The sequence below is a fragment of the Ambystoma mexicanum genome, chromosome 1q, assembly GCF_040938575.1.
Source record: "Ambystoma mexicanum isolate Mex_15411 chromosome 1q, UKY_AmexF1_1, whole genome shotgun sequence".
In the NCBI taxonomy this organism is placed as follows: Eukaryota; Metazoa; Chordata; class Amphibia; order Caudata; family Ambystomatidae; genus Ambystoma; species Ambystoma mexicanum.
Genome location: NC_090922.1, coordinates 452,346,394 through 452,362,561, shown reverse-complemented (window position 1 = coordinate 452,362,561; position 16,168 = coordinate 452,346,394). Strand labels below are relative to the sequence as shown.

Below are 16,168 nucleotides of genomic sequence, written 5' to 3'. Positions count from 1 at the left end.
GGAGTCAAGAAAACTGGAAGAGACCTCGAGGAACTCAAGAGGATCGGGATCCTACTCGAGGATGTCGACGACGTTCTCAGCATCGTGCTGGAGGCGCCGAGTATAACCGTTGGCTGTGAAGTAGCCGTGGTTTTTTCTTTCATCTGCGTTGATGTCGACGATGGCGTCGATTCGATCGACGCGAAGAACCCTTCGATAACGGCGTCGATGGCGCCGATCCATGAGTCGAAGGGATCTTCGACAACGGCGAAGATGGTGCCTTCCTACCCGATGGCCCATGGCGCTCTCGGGTGGACTCTTTCGCCGGGTGCAACGACTTGCGGCATTTCGATTTTTCACCCAGGGTATCACCCTCAGCTGTCTTCGAGGGGATCAAGGCCTCTTTCTCAAAGACGCTTAGCATCTTTTTCCTGAATTCCTCCCACTCAGCCTGAGAGCTGTGTTTTGTGGGGCAGGAGACCCTTTCTAGGGAAACAGAAGATGACGAGGAAGGGGATCTTCGATGTCTCTTTTTTGAGTGTCTAGATCTCGACGAGTGGTGGGAGCTACTTTGAGACGTAGAATGGGAATGCCTTTGACGGCGAGGAGACAAATGCCTCGGCCGAAGAAACTTTCAAGGAGGTTTTGACTGACTTACCTCTCTCGAGCTTCCCCTTGCGCTCCTTGAAGGCTTTCGCCGTCATGGACATGCAGTCCTCACACTCCGAACAATGGTGCTCGACTCCCAAGCACCACAAACAGATACTGTGAGGATCCGTTATCGGCATTTACTTTCCGCAGTCTCGACATTTTTTGAAGCCGGACCGCAGAGTAGTCGGTTCGGATGAGGAAGCCATCGAGTACAAGTTGGTTTTATCGAGGAAATCTAATAGGTTTATCTGACTGAACTGAGCAACGATATTCCGAGGCCCCATGAAGCACGGAAAAACAGAACTGAGCAACGGACGCCACACGTGGCTATTTATGGGCATGGTGACGTCGGCGCCGATACGGTGGTTGTCGAGGGACACCAACTCGGCGGACGTCGAGGCGCAGCACCCTCTACAGAGAAAAAATTTCCGAGGCCAGCAATCTGGAGACGAATTATCTAAGATAAGGAATACGTCGGAGGACACAATCCCTTCGAATGATGTTGAGCTGACGCCACCCCTTCATCTTGCAAATCACTCTGTGAATCAGCAGAGCGCGCAGGAAGGCGTACGCTGTCATGACGTTCCACTGAATCCGAAATGCGTCACCCAGGGAGCCTGAGCCCTGTCCCTGCCAGGAGGCGAACTGAGGGCACTTCCTATTGTGCCAGGTGGCAAAGAGATCCACCTGAGGGAGGTCCCATCTGCTGAAGATCTCCTGAATATCAAGGTCGTTTAGCTGCCACTCATAATTGTCCGCTCCCAACCTGCTGAGCCTGTCCGCCTCCAGGGTGGATTCCCTCAGAAGGTGGACTGCCGTGAGGTAGATGTCATTTTCCAGGGCCCACTCCCACATGCTGATTGCCAGTCTGCACAGTGGAGGGGATTTGGTGCCTCCCTGCTTGCTGACATAGTACATGCTGGTCGAGTTGTCTGTCTGGATGAGGACAACCTTGCCCCTGAGAAGTGGAAGGAATGCTCTGAGCGCTAGCCAGATGGCATTCTGTTCCAACCAATTGATGTGGTACTACTGCCGAGTCCAGGTGCTGTGGACCGAGCTATCATCCAGGGTGGCTCCCGAGCCGTCGAGCTAGGAGTCCATGGTGATGGTGACCGGCAGGGTGGGAGGCTGGAAGGGCTTGCCCGGCCATAGGTTGCAGTCCCTGGACCACCATGTGAGATCCGGGTGGGGAGATGGAGGAACATTGATCATCTCGGATTGAGAGGCCCGCTCCTGGTTCCATGATGCCACAAGGTGCAGCTGAATCCTCCTCATCCTTAGTCTCGTGTGTGGGACGGCTAGTAGGACCGCTGCTGAGAGACCCAGGAAATGCTGGTACCACCAGGCCGAGGTCTCTGACGAAGTGAGGGTGAACCTCTTGATAGCCGTGATCTTGTCCTCCAACGGAAACACCTTCTCGGAGTATGTGTCCCACATGAGGCCAAGAATGTCAGAGCCTGCATGGGCTGCAGCTGAGACTTCTTGAGATTGAGCGAAAAGCCCAGTGTGTGCATTGTGTTCATAAGAGCATGGGAAGAGTGGTGAACCGCTTCCGGAGATGTAGCTCTGACGAGCCAGTCGTCGAGGTATGGGTAGATGTGGAGGCCCCGAGCTCAATTCATGAGTCTGGTAAAGACCCTGAGAGCCGAGTTGAGGCCCAAAGGAAGGACCTTGTATTGGAAATGGTAGCCCATGATCCTGAGCGTAGGAAAGAACGATGGGGCTACCAAATCGAGATTGGCAGGTACGCGTCCTTCAGATCCAGGAAGCACATCCAGTCTCCCTTGCACAGTGTCTCCGCTATAAGAGCTGGCGTAACCATCTTGAATTTTTGTAGAGGTTGGGAGAGGTTGAGGGTGGAAATGTCCAGCACAACTCTCACGCCCGCCTGGTTCTTTTTCTGAATGGCAAAAATCCTGGAGTAAAAGCACAAGCCTCGCTGGGAGGCTGGGACTTCCTCCACTGCCTGGCTCTCTAAGAGCGAGCAGACTTTTGCCAGAAGAGTTGCTTCCCAACTTGAGTGAGTGGAGGGGAGGAGGGAGGAGAGGCTGGGATGGGTAGGCGGTACCCCCTGGATACTACAGAGAGGATCCAGGGGTCCGCGAAATTCTGGCACCTAATATGTGCATGGAGAGCAAGCCTGCCCCCCACTGGAGACACGTGCACCCGGAGGGGCGTGTCATGCCTTCTTTCCCTCAGAGGCTGATGCAGAGGAGGGGGACTGGAAAAAGCCCCCTCCCCTTTTTGTTGCTTGCGCCGATTTGAAGTCGGTGAGCGGTCCGTCTGTCTGGACCTCTGTTCCTGGATGCCGTGGAACCCTCCGTACGTACGCCCCTTGTCGGAGCGCTGCTGTGAATGGGTGTACGATTTGGGCATGGTCTTTGTCAGGGTGGATAAAGACTTGGCCGTCTGTGCGGCAGTTTTTCTTTTTGTCCAGCTCCTCGTGCGTGGTGGAGTGGAATCGATCCCCCACCCACCCAGCCCCCCCTCGAACGGCAGGTCTAATATGCGTTCCTGGACATCTGGGTTGAATTTTGTTGCACGGAGCCAGGCTGTCCTTCTCATGTCCATGGCGATAAAGATGGCATGTCCAGAGGTGTCAATGTGGGCCACAGTGGACTACATTCGATCCTGCGCCACAAGCTTGAGCTTAGCCAGTCCCACCTTGAAAAGCGATTGGCTCTGCGTAGGGAGTTCCGGGAGGAAGTCAGCGATTTCCAGCCATAACCTTTGGTTAGCGGCCGCCAGCATGGAATCAGCGTTGGCCTGACGAAGATGCAAGGACGCGTTGGAATACAGCTTCTTCCCGTACACCTCCAAGATCTTCTCCTTGCCTAGCAGCGCCACAGAGGAGGAGGCTGAGGACGAATGAGGCTTGGAGTATAGTGATGCCGCAACGCAAGGATGGGCCAATAAGCAATAATGTATTCCCCTCCATGTGCCTGTTCTTGGCTTCCAGGCGTCGATTGACCGGCTGGGCAGAGTGGGGCTTGAGCCAACCCTTTTTGGCCAGGGAAACTACATCAGTCTGCAGGGGAATTCCCGTTTTGGTAGAGGGGCGTCGCGTGAGGACTTCAGCGAGGACCCCCTCTGCTGGTTGCTCGACCTCGGGTTGAGGCAGGCCCAAGTACTCCGCCAGCCCGGCAAGATGTGAAGGGGAAGGATTTGGCTGACGACAGCGTGTCAGGGTCCCCCTCCTCGTCCATGTCCTGTGGGTCAGGAGGATCCTGCGTCGGTGGAGGAGTAACGGGAGCCGGGGGCTGAAGTACCAGGACCGGAGCCGGAGGTTGTGGAGGTGGCTAGTACGGAACCGCTTAAAGAATCGGCTGGGGGGCCAGAGGCAAATGCTGCACCGGGGCCAGGGGCGCCAGTGGAGGAGCCTGAGGTCCCGGAAGCATCGGATGGCGCATGCCCCTGATGGCATCCCTGAGGATAACCCCCATCCGAGGTGACTTCATGAGCCCAAGGAACCTCTCAAGAAACCGGTCTTCACAGGCTGGAGGGGTTGTAGGGGATATAGAGTGGGTAGCGGGAGGCTGCTGGAGCCGCTGCATGCCCTGCTTGTACGGACACAGCGGGAAACTGCGCTGCGCAAATAAGGGATAGGCTGTAGGCCACGTACCTGGTTGAGGCCAGTCCCACCTTGACACTCGTTCCTCGCCAACATTCCAGGAAAGGCGTTGGACAGGTGCAGATGTCTGGCATGGCAGCCATTTTGTCGAGCTGCCTGCTACGTGCCTGCGTTGTGTTGCTCGGATCGCTGGGCCCAACCTCCTCTAGGAATCTTGAGTGTGGATTGCGAGACCTACCCTGCTCCTCGGGCCTAGACCCAGTAGCTGTGACACCCTCAGCCCGGGGCCGGTAGAGCTGCGTTTAGGCACCCCCTCTGACGTATTGCCGATATTAGGGCGTGGCCCCTCGGGTGAAGACCCGGTACAAGAACCTTCCGGTCCCTCAACACTGTCACCGGGAGGACCAGAGGATCCCTCGGCCTGGAGGCAGGTAGCTGGAGCAGCCTTGTTGGACGTGCCGGTACAAGAACCTGAGCGGTCCCTGCCGCACGGGCGAATCCTTGGGAAGGAATCTCCCATGCGGGATGCGATGGAGAATAGAGGCCCTACCTTCGGCCTGGATCGATGTTTGACGAAGTCCTTGAGGTCCTCTGGAGGCGACTTCTGGAAGAGCTCCCACCACCTGGTTAGTCTGTTCATGAGAGACCTCGATGACAGGGAATTGCACGCTGTACAAGCTTGCCAACCGTGGTCTAGGCCAAGGCAACGTAGGCAGAGGGCGTGGAGGTCTGAAGTTAGGAAGAGCCCGTCGCAGGATGGACACCTGCTGAACCCTGTGGAAGTCGACATGCGCCGGGAGGAGCGTGACGCCTGAGGACCGAGTACCTGTACGATAAAAGGCAAAAAAGACAGAAGTAGGATCAGCGTGTGCAATAACATGGACGTAGCCAAACCCAGGAGCGCTGGTGAATTTGGCCAGTTCCCGTCGACGCAGGAAAGGGGACTGAGGTGTGGCGCCGGAGGGCGGAGTCAGGGCAGCGCATGCTCCCACTGCCGCACCCCCACGCACCTAAATTTAAAAGGGAAGACTTTTTTTCTGGTGAAAAACATTCCGTCTCCCGTCCCTTGGAAAGGACGCCCGTGCAGTATGGAGGAAAGGAGACAGGACGTACGAGTATGTGAAGAGATCCCACCCCCTCATTGCACAGAAGATAAGAAACCCTAGGGAGCAGGAATAGAGAGGGAGAGAAGCCTGTGCAGCGCTCCCAGAATGAGACACAGACCTCCTATGGGGAGGCGTGCCAGCGGCCGAGTCTACACGTCATGCAGAAGCACGGAGGAGACTGTGGAAGGCCCAGTTCTCTTGCAGAGAGCTGGACCAAACAAGCCTGGAGCGGCTGGCTCTCCCACGACAAACTACACTCTTGCAGTGACCAAGCGAAACCACGAGACTCTGATGGCAGAACCGGCCGAAGTGTAGCGGCAGAGGAGCCAGGGTTCCTATAGATGCAGAACCCCGGGAAAGAGCCAAAGGACGGAAACCGCGTTGCCCGAACCGAGCACCTGCCCGGAGGAGCACTGCACACAAAAAAGAGGTATGTGGTTGCTCCTCAGAGCCAGGAGGAAGGCAGCGAGGCAACCACAGAACCCAGGGCAGGATGAGAACCAGAAGGGCACGGAGTGGGCCAAAAGTGGATCAACAACCAGAAGGGGTGTGCAACCTGAGAACCCAGAGCGAGGTGACAACCAAGGTCGTCCAGAGTGGGCTAAAAAAAAAAGTCTGATCGCAAGAGGAGGTGTGAAACCCAAGTCCCCATGGCAGGATAGGTACCGAAGCGGCACGGGGCAAAGTGGCCCCGGCTATCCAGCGAGGAAAAGATAACTTTTGTGGATCACTTGATTCAAACTGTGCTATGGGCCTAGAAACACTTATGGATAAAGAACATGTTGAAACTCTTTCAAACTGGGCAGGAAGCTCTAAAGAAATGTGTTGATGCTTCACTTTTAACTGTGAACTAGGAGAGAAGCAGAGACATTAGCTGATAACTGAACCTGATCTGTGGACGAGAAGCCTCTTCTGCTACAGTGACTTTACATTGAGGGTCAGGAACCAGCCACCTTTCTATCACTTGGGTAGCTTTCTGTTTGAGTCAGGTTCTTTTTCTTTATAGTGGTAGGGACAGAAATCGGGCTAGGACAGGTTTTTAGACGGGACACAGATTTTCTTTTGTGCGACATCCTGACAATAACCATTTTGAACTCTTTCTTTTTCTTTAGCATAGAGACTTTAGCTGTAGGGACAAGGAAAACGGTTATTTCAATAAAGCCATGGTTACGATACACAATGAGTAGTCCGACTCCTGATTCTGACTTACCACACCAGCCAGGACAACAGAGCCAAACCGAATATTGGTTCTGCAGAGTGATTCACTGGACTCGGCTCTTTGACATTGCCCCAAGAGGAAGAAGCATGCCTCAGCGGCACTGTGGCCTTCCTACTGCATGGACAAATTGTGGGCCTCTGTTTCCTGAACTTGATTCTCAAGTTCCACCAGTGTTTATGAATCAGAGCAGACACTGCTCTCTGTCGCATGTCTGGTAACAAGTGTATTCTGCTCTAGTTCTTTTGGCTTTTCCTCTTCCCCAACAGGGTTATTATGGACAGATGGGGGTGGCTAGGCATGAAGATGTATGCTTACTGGGAGTGTAATGCTGTTCACCAGCTACATAGCTATGGTCTCCAGCTACAGTCTAGAAAGTAAAGCACTGCCACACCTCAGCACCTGCCTGGAAACTTGTACAAGGGTCTCTGAAGCTCAATTGAAAGCTTCAGCGTTTGCTCCAGGAATTAAGAAAAGCAGAGCGAATCTCAAAATCCTTTGCACATCGAGGCCTGTATTTCATCTCAGAGTAAGTGCCAGGAGATATGGTTACCAGTAACATGGCTGCCATTTGAAGTCATTGATTCAGTAAAAATGGGTTTTACTTGCCACCTTCACAACAAAGTCCTTAAAGGCCAGAGGTACTTCTGTATCTATGATCTCTACATACTGTTCAACTCACCCATGTTTGCTGGGTGTCACCCATCGTGGACTCTGTTCAGTCTCACACCAAGCCCTACACCCCTTCATAGACTTCAATGGGTTCACTGGATTTCACCCATCGTGGATTCTTAATAGGTTGAGAGGTATGCCTCAGTATAGTGTTAAAGCCTGTTCTTAAGGGATCAAACTGAAAGAGAATCACAGAGAGCAGAGCCAAGCCGGCAAAGGTATTGGAGTCTGACATTATAAGGATCTGTGTCAGACAATTACACAGGACACCAAGGCATTATCTAAAGATGATCTGTTGAGGCATAAACTATTAGTCTGCTTACTTCAAGAACTCACTCTCTTATTACCCACATACACAATCAACACACAACACTGTACATGCATTGATCATTCGGTTATGGATATCAGAGGTGGAGAACATGACCTGGGAAAGCCTGCATACTTCCCCACCAACACCATACACCTTGCCCACAGCCAGTGGACAGGATCTCCGCTCAAAACCCAAAAATACTGCATACTAAGCAAAATGAATTTTAATAGATTGTGGTGTAGACTTTGTTAACAAGCCCTCGGTACGGTTTTAAATAAAGTGAGAGAACTTAAAATGCATTGCAAAAAGCATTCCCCTCTTTCAACACAAGACAGATCGATAACCACTTGCTATTTCCATTTCAGAATTGGAAAAATATAATAACGGAAACAAAATAGACAAAGATTTAAGTACTTATTAATCTTACCTCATTTTCTTGTGTAAAGTCAAGGGCATCCTCTCCTGAGGCAAGAAGTGTGTGGAGAATCCTTTGTTTTACTTGCTCCCATTCTACCAGCATGGATTCCCTGTGGTACTCTTCAGCCATACAAAATGTCTGTTGGAAGAGACAAAAATGATGCATGAAATCATGTAGAATTTGGCAGGGTAATGCTACAAAGGAATTCATATACTGCTGGTCCAGGGGGGTGGCTGTGATGGACGACCCTTTTGTAAATTTAAGGAGTGCTTGTTTTTACCCTCCTTGCCACCAGCCCATTAGCGGTTGAACACTGTAAGCCTAGAACACTATGTCCCTTCCTTACAACATCAAAGATGTCTCTTTGTTTAATATTCCAACATCTTAAGGCAATACTATTTTTATAGAAAAACAATTAGCACATTTTGGTGTTTAATGACTAACTAGCAGCCAGTCAGGATTCTTAGAAGGTGTTAATAACATTGCTGGCATTCTGAGAATTCAGGCTTGTTTTTCTGTCTGAAGAAAAAAAATGCAGCTTGGTCCAGAGAATCACATGAGATCATTTGTGTTGGCCTACGGTCTCAGGGAAATAGTCCCAAGGAACTAGAAAGGACTTGGTTCTTTTATCAAGTAGAGGTCATCCTGACATGGAACTACTGCTGAACCTTACAAACCCTGGTTAAACGTTACTGGCATGTTGACAACCCTAACATAGTCTGGCCCTGAGCCTTGTGAATATTTTCTGCACTTATTAGTTCAGCTGCTCTCATTGTGTGTTTAGGGATTTGTGGCCCATCTTGGTTTTCACTTAGCTACTATGCTGAACTATAAGGCATAACATCTTGGAATTCCTCTGTGGATCCCTTTGCCATGAGAATGACTCGGTTAACTTGGAACGGAGGCTCCCACTCTATCGCCCCCTTACACATGGGGAACTTCACTTCTACCACTTTTCGAGGTAATTGAGATGTTTTTCTGGCCTGTGAACCATAGGCATTGCTGGCGTGTTTTGAATGAATGGCAATGAATGTCCCATCTTCAATAACCTAAGCACCCAAGAGTCTGACATTAAGCGATTACATTAGTGAATGTAGAGAGACACCCCCTTCCGACCAACACAAGGGTGCACAAGTGTGCGGTAGGCTCAAGGAGAAAGTCATGATGGTTTTGCACCCTGTCCCTTTCATAGAGATGATCCTCTTCACTTGGTGAAGCCGTGGCAATGGGACCTTTAATGTTGTCCAGTTGTGTAAAATGATCCTCTACAAGAGTGAGAACGGTACATGGACCAAAGGCCTCCACCAGATTAACTACCACTGGAGCCCAACAAGGTCCTCGACGTTATAAGACTTTCTATAACCTTTGCCTGTACATTTGGCGTGACGTTAGAAGACCTAAGCCACCCTTGGCATCCAAGATCCGTTCCTTTGCCTCTCTGGTGGAATCCCAAGTCAGCCATGTCCATGGCCACAGATATGGCATGGTCCGATGTTGCCGTTTTTTCCTTAAAAATTGCTATCGCTTCTTCTAGCCAATTGTCTGGGAGGTACTCAAAGATGGGACCTAGTTTACATGACCTTTCGCTGTCGTATCTAGCAAGTCTCACTAAAGCGTTTCCAGCCTTCACAATTGTGGGATGCAGTGGTTATGAACATCTTCCTAATGGACTTAAGCCACTTTCCATTATTATTGCTAAGAAGTGAACAAAGGGAAGACAGATTCATACTGTACTTGCCAAGTGCATTGTCTAAGGGTCTAATTTGTTTCTTCATGCAATCTGCCGTGGCTAGAGCAGAGAACAGGTTTCAAATGGCATGCAAACCATTCCCCCCAAACACTGTCCAGAATAGGTATTGGCATTATGGGCTTGAATGACATTTCCCTTCCTTGGTAGAGAAAGCAATCCCTTTTCTCAACCTGGGGGATTAAAGAGAGCAGGTATGCATCATTGGCAATGGTGCTGTGTAAAGAGTCAATTACATCTGGAGATTAATCCCGGGAGAGGGTGTGCTTACAGTTTTGCATCCAGCACCGTGTAGTAATCATACTTGCCTGAGCACATAGAAGATTCAGGGGATCGTAGGTCCTGGACAACTGAATCAGTGTTTTGCTTTTCTTCTCCCCATGGTCTAGGGGACCTTACCTTTGTCTTTCTTCAACTAGGCAAGTGCTGTGGAGGATATATAAAAGACGCTCAAGGTTTCAGGCGTTCTGGTGTTTGTCCTGGAGCTTGTGTAGGTTTAGAGAGCCTGGGAGGATCATATAGTACCCCACTCTGTAGTTTGGTGGACACATTTTGTTCAGGTCTGATGAGATGTTAAGCTATAATTAACGAGCCTGTAGGCCTGATGACCATGATGGCGAAGGGGGTGGCAGTGTTGGTGTAATAGCAGGCTTCTCATACGCCTCAATTTTATAGGTCAACACCTTCCTCTTCTTTAGGTAAGTGGCCCTTTAAGCTCCAAATTCCAAGATTATTTATTAATTGTTGATTTATAGAATGCTAGCTGCAATACAAGTTACTTCGTGGTGCTCAATGAAAAGGAGCTGGGAGGAAGGGATATAGAGAGCAACAATTAACTGATTATCTAGAGCTCTTCGTACAATTCAGATCAGAGTACGTGAAAAGGAACGAGGCAGGTGAAGGTTGTAGTACAACAAGAAATACAAGTGCTGCAGGTTAAGTCCAAGACAGAAAAAGCTTAGAACGGCAAGGGCAATAAAAAACATTGCATGAACAGTTTACAGGCAGCAGTGCGACAGGTGAGCCAGGCAAACAGCAAAGACCATGCTTCAAACAGGCACCTTGCAAGCAATACTGTGCGAGTCATGTAGTTCAGCAGGGAAAAGTGTTGGGGACAAGTGCCCACCACATTTCTCAACATTCTCAATGCTCAAAGATCTCCTCAGGAAGAACATGTGTTGCCTCAAATGAAAGTGCATGCAGAGATAGAATTCCCTGCCAAGTGGTGGGCACTTGGCCTTGGATAAGGGGTCACAGAGATCACCAAATCCAGTAATGGTGCAGAAAAGGTGAACAGTGGTTATTTACTTGAAGAAAACTGTCCTATCAATGGTGTGTGGACAGAGGCTGCGCTGTCTTAGTAACCGTCAACTGGACTTCCAACGAGTAATTCAAAAGGGGGGATTGTTGATGAGCTGGAACACTAGTTTGTTGACAGGGTGGCTGTTGACAATGGCTTAGCTGATGAGGGACACCTCAACAGAGTCTTAGACTGTTTTTGTTGATGAGTGACTCTTAGATAAAGATTTTGGCATCAGTGTTTTAGATAAAGTGCTTAGTGAACGAGAAGTGACTTACCGGTAATATTCTTTCAATGGACTCTTCTCAAGCTGATTCCTCATCCAATAGATATCCCTTCCAGCATCAGCTGCTCAAACATTTTGACACTGGGACTCTACGTCGACTCCTCTTGACTCAACCGTGCCAATATTTGACGTGACATCGGCAGTACATATTTTGCGTCAATGTGCCTCTGTAACTCAGTTCCTCACCCCGAACCCTGTGTTCATCAGGGGCGGAGGGAGAATACATTAGAATTCGGCATCATGAAAACTGAAAAATGCATAAAATCATGGTTGTTCCAATTTGATTTATCTGTGAGGAATAGCCATCGTACTAAAAGCTACAGGCTGACAATACACAACTAATAAAGCACCAAAACGTGCCTAACATCCAATCGTCACAACCTCAAGTTGTCATCCCACTAGCAGAGAACTAACAAACGGCAACATGCCACTTTCATAGCGTGGCAGGAAAGGAGGGTGATGAGGAAACTGCGTCGGAAGAATCCATAGAATTACTGGCAAGAAATCTCTTCTTCCATGAATTTCGTTCACCCGCAGATTCCTCATTTGATAGACTTACAAAGCAGTACAGATTGCAAAGACAGGATGAAAACCCTCAGACAAGAAAACTCTACAACACTGCTTTGACAAATTGAGTGGTCAAGCCACAAACCACAAGCCACATCCACAAGCAATAATGCTTAGTGAACGTGTGGAGCGATGACCGCGGTGCTGGTCGACATCTCTCTCACTGGCACACCCCATTGCAATACGGAGGATGTCACCACGCCCCTGCTGGAATGTGCTTTGATGCTGGGTGGCAATTCTTTTCCCGAGTTTTGGTAGCACCCTATAATGCAGAGAATCATCCAGCGTGAAATCATCTGCTTGGACCCTTTGATGAATCCTGCAGAGTTGCCACTAAACCACTGTTTAAAGTAAGGTTCCCTCTCTCAGAGCTACCCAAAATACAGAATATGACAACTCTTTTAACCAGCAAAAAAGTGGATCATTGGGGTTCATGAAGTTAATCTTACAACATCTCATTGTAATACTTCTGCCTTATATCGAGGTCTAAAGCCCAAGAGTAAACCACCAACTCCTTTAACAACTGCCTATAAATCTGAAAACTCATTTAACAAATCAGCTTAAGTTAACTGATCATAAAATAAACGAAAACATTACGGACTACAAGTCCCATAATGCTTGTAGTACTGGGACGAGGAAGAGGGACTCAGAGTTGATGAAGTATTATGACCCGTCTATTTGTTAAGGCAGAAAGCACCTGAGCGGGGCCTTTAAATATATAGATGGGATTCAGGTGCAGAAGCAGACAGAAGCTGATGGTGTAATTGTGGCTGCAGCAGGATGCTGTGCGCGAGATGCTCTAGATGCTGGGATGCCATGGACATGCAGAGAATACGCACCGTAAGACAGTTCTAAAGCAAGTCATGCCGTGTGAGAGACTAGCTCCTTACAAGCTGTGAACTGCTCTGGTACTTAAGTTGGACCAAAGAACATGCCGACCTGCCAGAGCTCCTCTCAAGGACTGCTCGGACCGCGGCAGTCAAACCGGTACTGGCAGAAGCAGAGAAGGCCCTGAAGAGAACTGCAGCAACACTAGCGAGTCAGGACGAGACGCCAAGGCATACCGGTGAGTTGACCTGAAGCAGGTGACCCTGGGAAGCTCCAAAGGAGCCCGTTAGATGAAAGTAATGATTTTGAATACCGAATGAATGAACTGATGCAAACTGGGTGCAACTCTCCTAACAAGGGATACCAATTAGGGGACAATTGTTACCGCATTGCTCAATCTGTAGAAGTGTGATAACAGGGCGCAACTCTCCTTGTAAGGGATATCAATTGGGAGATAATTGTAGCCCGCATTGCCACAAGAGGTTGCATAACCAGAATACAAAGGCAGCCAGAAACAAAGCCCTCCTTGTATGAGAGACTATGGGCGAAGAGTACTGTAACTTGCATTTCCCACAGCCAAAAGACGAGCAAGAGAGCAATTATACTTTGAAGGAATTTCAATTTGGGAAGAGAGGCAACCCACTTTAAGAGTCAAGAGACAAAGAAACAGTTGTGGGTTCAAACCGCCTCCTTTATGTTCCTGGTGTGGAGAGTTTATGGAACAAGCATTACCACAGAGTACAATTGTAGTAGTAGGAGTTTTATCCCGGCAGGCAAGTAAACCAGGAAAGGGACCAATTGTTGTTCGTCCAGGCAGGCGAGTATATCAGGAAAGAAGAAGATAATTTAAAGTACTGTGGTTGTATTTCAGAAAGTGATTATTGAACCATCCCAACTCAAGTGTTTCTTTTAAAGAAGAAGTATGATGTATTAACATTTGCTTGGCCTTTTTGTGAAAAGAACATTTGCCACAATTTATGAACTTGTGTTTTGAAGAAAAGCTTTCGTTTTGCCAAGCAGGAGAATGTGGGAAATTGACTGCTACTTTGATTTAGAAAACAATCATTTGGAAGAAAGATATTTATGTAAACCTTGTATTAAAATTGTAGGCTTTGTAAAATTCTGTGACTTGGATTCTCCAAACCTGGAAAGCTGCAAACATGTCTTGGTTTAGAAAGCCTGAGCTTGCAACAACATAGAATGCCCATGTATAGAGAGGGGCCAGGTGGTTCACATGGTCGATTAAACGACCATGTGGATTTCGCTGCAGCAGAAATAAAAACCTGTGTCTCTGATATTTAAACAAAATTCTGTTCTAGGGTTTCATTTTGCCTTAAAGTTCATTTCTGAACACAGGCGGGAATACAAATAAGTATTATCCCACATTTACTTTGCCAAGTGAAAGGATATATTGAATTGAAAAGACTTGGTATGCTACGCTGAATGGAACTTTGTTATTGTACAGAACTTCGTTGAACTTTGATCAAGGTATTCCAGAATTGATTCCGGGGAATGGAATCCAACCCTGGTCACAAGGAGTACCACTTAAAGCTTTTGATTTTGAATGGATATATTATTTTGTGGAATTGAAGACAGCCAAACTAACCTTGTATAATTGTGTTGTATTAATGTATTTATTGTGCATTTGTTAGGCACTTATAAGTCAATTCTGTTTCAAAGCGCCCAAAGCACAGCAGGAAGGGAACATGGGATTGAAAAACAACGAATACAGTGGAAGATAAAGATGAGCCTACTATGCCTTGCAAGTAATTCATAATGTGCAAGTGCAGCGAGAAGAGGGGAAGTGGGGGTTGAGGGTAAGTGCTGGAATGTCCGTGCACATGGGTGAGCAGCAGATGAAGTTCATAGTAAAGTAAGTGCTATGCGGCCTGGGGCCGCATTATGTAGAAAAGTGCAAGGATTGAGACCGGTGGGCGCCGAGGCAAATGCTGAGAGGAAGACAGAGGCTGGGCGACTGGGTATGGGATGCCAGGCCTTGGCCACCAATCACAGCTGACTGAAATTAGCAAAGAAGGGACGAAGGAAAGCACTAGATGAAGAGGAAAGTCTTGAGGAGCTTCTGGAATTTGAGGAAGTCCTGCCCAAGACGGAGAGGGAGGGGGAGGCTGTTCCATAAGCGGGAGCCAGCTGAAGAAAGTGAATGGCCTCCAGTCCTCTGTTTAGCGAAACGCTTTACACAGAGTCAGTGCCAGAGGACTGCAGAGTTCTAGAGGCAGAGTATTTAGTAAGAGAAAGTTGCAGATAGCATGGTCCCAGGCCCCAGACAGCCTTGTGGATGATGCAGAGGGATTTGAATTTAATCTGTGCCACAACCAGGAGTCATTGAAGAGATTTTAGGGCAAGAGAGATGCAATTCCTCGGCTTAAGGCCAAGGATAAATCTTGTTGCCCTATTCTGGATTATGTGGAGGGGCCATAAAGTGGAAGAAGATTGATTCAGGAGAAGGCTATTGCAGTAGTCGAGCATAGAGAGAACCAGGGCTCGGGTAACATTGGGCTTTTGGGGAAAAGTGAGAAAAGGGAGATTTCCTTTGTGATGGAAGAGTTGAAAGTGGGACTTCTTTGCAATGTCCCGAGTGTGAGGAAGAAGGAGAGAAAAGAGCCGAAGATGACTCCAAGGTTTTTGGCTTCAAAAGGAGGAGCAGGGGGAGAGCCCATGGAGATGGCCAGAGTGAGGGGAAAAAGAGGGAGCAGGCATGCCAATGGGAATTATATCAGTCCTGCTGGCATTGAGGCAGAGATTGCTGGAAGTATACCAGGAATGGATGGTAGATAGGCAGTCAGGGATGACGGAAGATGCAAGAAAGTTAGCCAGGAGTTTTAAAAAGAGTTGTGTCATCTTCGTAGCACTGGAAGCTGGCAGAGGAGGAGGAAATGAAGAGTGCTAGCTGAGCAAGTTAAGTGTTGAAGAGCCAGGGGGAGAGGCTCGAGACCTGGGGGACACCACAGGTGGAGAAGGAAGCAGGTGCGGAGAAGGTGCCCAAAATGACTTGGGACAAACGGTCAGTTAGAAGGAGGTAAGCCAGTCCAGTGCCTGCTTCGAGATACCAAGGGTGCCATGGAGCCATTTTATGAGGATGGAATGGTTAACCGTATCGAAGGCAGAGGAGAGATCGAGCAGGATGAGGACGGCTTGAGAGTTAAGAGTGCAGAGATGCGAGCAGTTCTTCACAGGTGTTCAGAAGAGCTGTTTCCGTGCCTGTGGATGCTCTGAATCCAGATTGATGGTCGTGGAGACCACCAACAAGTTCAGTGTGTGAAGTAAGTTGTGGAAAGGCCAGCTTCTCCAGCAGTTTCCCAAGGAAGGGGGTGATGGAACTAGGGTGGTAGTTTGCTGGACAGGTAGGGTGTGCAAACTTTTTTTTCAGGAGGGGGCACACAAGGGAGTGCTTGAGGGAGGATGGGAAAGATCCAGTGGCAAAAGTGTGATACGCTCACCTGGTCTCCGCGGGGGCGTTGGGGCACGGTTGGAGCCCTCCCCGGAGTTGGCTCCCTCA

General features: G+C 48.9%; 1 protein-coding gene across 2 annotated transcripts in view; it reads right to left on the bottom strand.

Annotated features, from left to right (window-relative positions):
• Positions 1-16,168, bottom strand: part of NUP93 (nucleoporin 93) — a 1,186,812-nt gene that overhangs the window by 904,574 nt on the left and 266,070 nt on the right. For both annotated transcript variants that reach the window (XM_069640327.1, XM_069640334.1), the window contains one exon: positions 7,933-8,061. In XM_069640327.1, coding sequence (XP_069496428.1) covers positions 7,933-8,061 — 129 coding nt within the window. The remainder of the gene's footprint in view (positions 1-7,932; positions 8,062-16,168) is intronic.